Source organism: Populus alba, chromosome 8 (assembly GCF_005239225.2).
Source record: "Populus alba chromosome 8, ASM523922v2, whole genome shotgun sequence".
Lineage (NCBI taxonomy): Eukaryota > Viridiplantae > Streptophyta > Magnoliopsida > Malpighiales > Salicaceae > Populus > Populus alba.
Genome location: NC_133291.1, coordinates 18062128 through 18065125, shown reverse-complemented (window position 1 = coordinate 18065125; position 2998 = coordinate 18062128). Strand labels below are relative to the sequence as shown.

Here is a 2998-nt window from a genome sequence, read left to right as displayed (position 1 = left end):
GACATATACTACTAAAGAGATTATTTGGTTACGTTGGTTACTTGCGGATATGAGAGTTTTGTTCTCTCATTCTACTCTTATGTATTGTGACACCATGAGTTCTATTCAAATTGCTCACAACTCAGTTTTTCATTAACGAACTAAATATATTAACATTGATTGTCATCTTACTCGTCATCATCTCAAGCATGCCACCACTACTTTACCTCTTGTTTCTTCTTTCCTACAAATTTCTTTACCAAGTCGCATTTCATTTCTCGTTTTTGTTTTCTAGATGACAAACTCTTAATACTTGTAGTTGCCACAAAGTGAATTTGAGGGGAGATGTTAAATAATACTTTTATCTTATTTTATTTATTAAAGGTAGAACAATATTTTTAGCTTAACCTATATATAAGCTCTTTATATTCAGGTTAAACAATTTACTTTTTACAAATCAATTAAGAAGATTTCTAGCATCCTTCTCTTTCATGTTTGTATTTATTTTGTGTTAATTGAATTGTTTCAACAATAACATCTTTATCTTAACTTCTGATTCAAATTTTTGGTTGGAATTTATTATAATTTATTTATATATATAATTCTCAATTTATTTTTTTTAAAACACGCATATAAACTTTTTAAAAATTTCGTAATTAAATCATTTTATGGTAAAAACAACATTAACAATACTGCACCCTTTTTTGGCATTGAAAAAAAAAACGTCCATTCCGCTGCATAGCGCAAAAAATGAGACCAGTGAAATAATATTGTATTTTAATTGTAATTGTAAAAGAGTGAATTTTAACTCTATGAATATATCTTATATCTTGAATCAACTTTTTAAATATAATTATCTGAATCTATTAAAATAAAATCCATTACATATATTCAGATTTGAAGGTAATATAAAATAATTTGGATAAAGGAAGAAAATGATTTGGTTGGAGGACACGTTCGTATTAACAAGTTGATGAAAGCACGAAAGTACTAAAGCTCGTTTTCAATACATGTAAGGAAAGACTCAAATCAAAGTCAATGAAAGAAGGCAAACTATATTAGGTACTACATAAACCCTATGCTAAGGAACCTCAGTTGGACGGACGCTTATAAGTTCCAAGTCTACGACTTCAATCGGCTTCCAGATCGATTTTTTCTTAGTATTGCCCAGGTAAATCTGTTTGTTTGACTTGCACAATTGCTCACTATGAAAAAGCCTCACCTCCTCAACTGAGCGTGCGTGTTTCTTAGCTTATCGTTTTCATTGACTCTTTCTGATTAACTGACAGCTTTCGATTCAAGTCGAGGTCACAGCTTCCATAACCAAGTGAGAATGAAGGTGAGTTTTCCCTCTAGTATCTGTTTCTTGGAAAAACTTGGCCATTACCACGCTTTCATTTGACTAATTTCTTGGTTCTTGTATATAAAAAACACATCGATCTCATCTTGTGATTTTTTGGGACTGGTCGGCTCAGAGTGTCAATTTATGCTGTCGAATTTATATATAATATGGTTCTGCTATATATTTTCTGCAAATATTTTAGAGAAACTCTGTGATGTGGTCTAGGCACACGTTAATAATCATGGGAAAAGTTTCAAAATTAATTTATAAGTTTCTTTACACCCCAAACTCAAAGGGAGCTTCAGAACACATACCTAAGGAGAAAGACTAGACTAACTCTTATTTTAATACCACCCCTGTATATGTATGGCCAAGGAAATCAAGCATCTTGTCGAGCTTTCTTGATTTCTTAGCTTATGTAACTTTGTAGCTGCGTATAATTTCTTTGAAGGAAGTGTGCTTGGACTTTTCACATACTTTTCACATTGCTTTTCGGAAAACTAGGTCCTTGTCTGCAGTTGAAGTGTGATTTTTTTCATGGAAAATCAGGATGTTTCCTGTTTGCAACCTTTACTTTCTTTTGCAGAAGGTGTTTCTCAAATTGGACGTGCACGATGAGGAGGGAAAGCAGAAGGCCGTGAAACGGGTTTCGAGCTTTTCAGGTGATCAGAAAATTGTAGAAATTTAGGAGGTTTTAGGAAGATCAAAGGGTCGTGAAACTAATCTATGTCCATGTTGCTTGATGATGGCAAATAAGATATGTAATTCTCAATAAGATCATAGCTATAAGACCCAAACCCAGCCTACCTGGCCATGACTCGACCTAAGGCTCAGGTTATGGTTTGAGTGAGTTAACCACGTCAATGCAAGACAGAATCATTTTAAGATTTTTAAAATAAAGTCGAACCGTATCTCACGCCTAATATTGAATATGCAGGTACCGACTCCATTTCCATGGACATGACGGTAAATGGTGATGCTGATCCTGTTGCTGTTGTAAATGAATTAAGGAAAGATTGGAGCGTGGATATTTTGAATATCGTGCCAGAAAAAGAGAAGGAGAAAGAGAATGGCAAGAAAGAAGAGCCTGCTTACACAGATGATGAAAGACAGAAAGCAGAGCTTGATGAACAAAAAAAGAAAGCTGAGATTAAGAAGCTACTTTACGAAAGCGAAGATGATTCTATATATCGTCATATGGCAAGTACCTCTGAGGAGAGGCCAAATTCTTGTGTCATATGTTGATTGTCGGGATGGGATTTTCAGGGTAAAATACAACTTTGAAGCTCATTAATTTACTGATGACAAACCAATAAAAGGTTCTCTTGTTTTGTATGCTTCGTGTAGTGATGAATAATATACCACAAACAAAATAAATGATTCGTTTGCCTTCCCCATTTCCTTGTCATCAGCATAAAATCAATATATTGATGATATAGTAGTTAAACAAGTTATTTTTACTAGGAATGATGAAGCTCAATGATTGCTGATTTGTTGGGAAGGATGACAAACTATATATATTATTTTTATTTTTACTGGGGTCTACATACATGGTCAATAAAAATAACAACTTTTGAGAGCAAACACCAATACAAAAAGTTCTTTTTCAGTTATATAATAATTATATTGTGCTTCGTCTAACATGCGAGAAGCATAAATGATAATATGCAAATTCTT

The 2998-nt window shown here is 33.3% G+C and overlaps 1 protein-coding gene across 1 annotated transcript; it reads left to right on the top strand.

The window, feature by feature from the left end:
• Positions 1–989: 989 nt before the first annotated feature.
• Positions 990–2656, top strand: LOC118032863 (heavy metal-associated isoprenylated plant protein 39). The gene is made up of 4 exons (XM_035037646.2): positions 990–1150; positions 1269–1318; positions 1908–1983; positions 2259–2656. The coding sequence occupies exons 2-4, from the start codon at positions 1313–1315 to the stop codon at positions 2564–2566; spliced, it is 390 nt and encodes a 129-aa protein (XP_034893537.1). The 5' UTR covers positions 990–1150; positions 1269–1312; the 3' UTR covers positions 2567–2656.
• The last annotated feature ends 342 nt before the right edge of the window (positions 2657–2998 follow it).

Excerpts from the sequence above, each read along its gene's own strand:
- LOC118032863 (XM_035037646.2), top strand. Across the intron at positions 1,984-2,258 it reads ACGGGTTTCGAGCTTTTCAG|GTACCGACTCCATTTCCATG; the intron begins GTGATCAGAAAA and ends TTGAATATGCAG.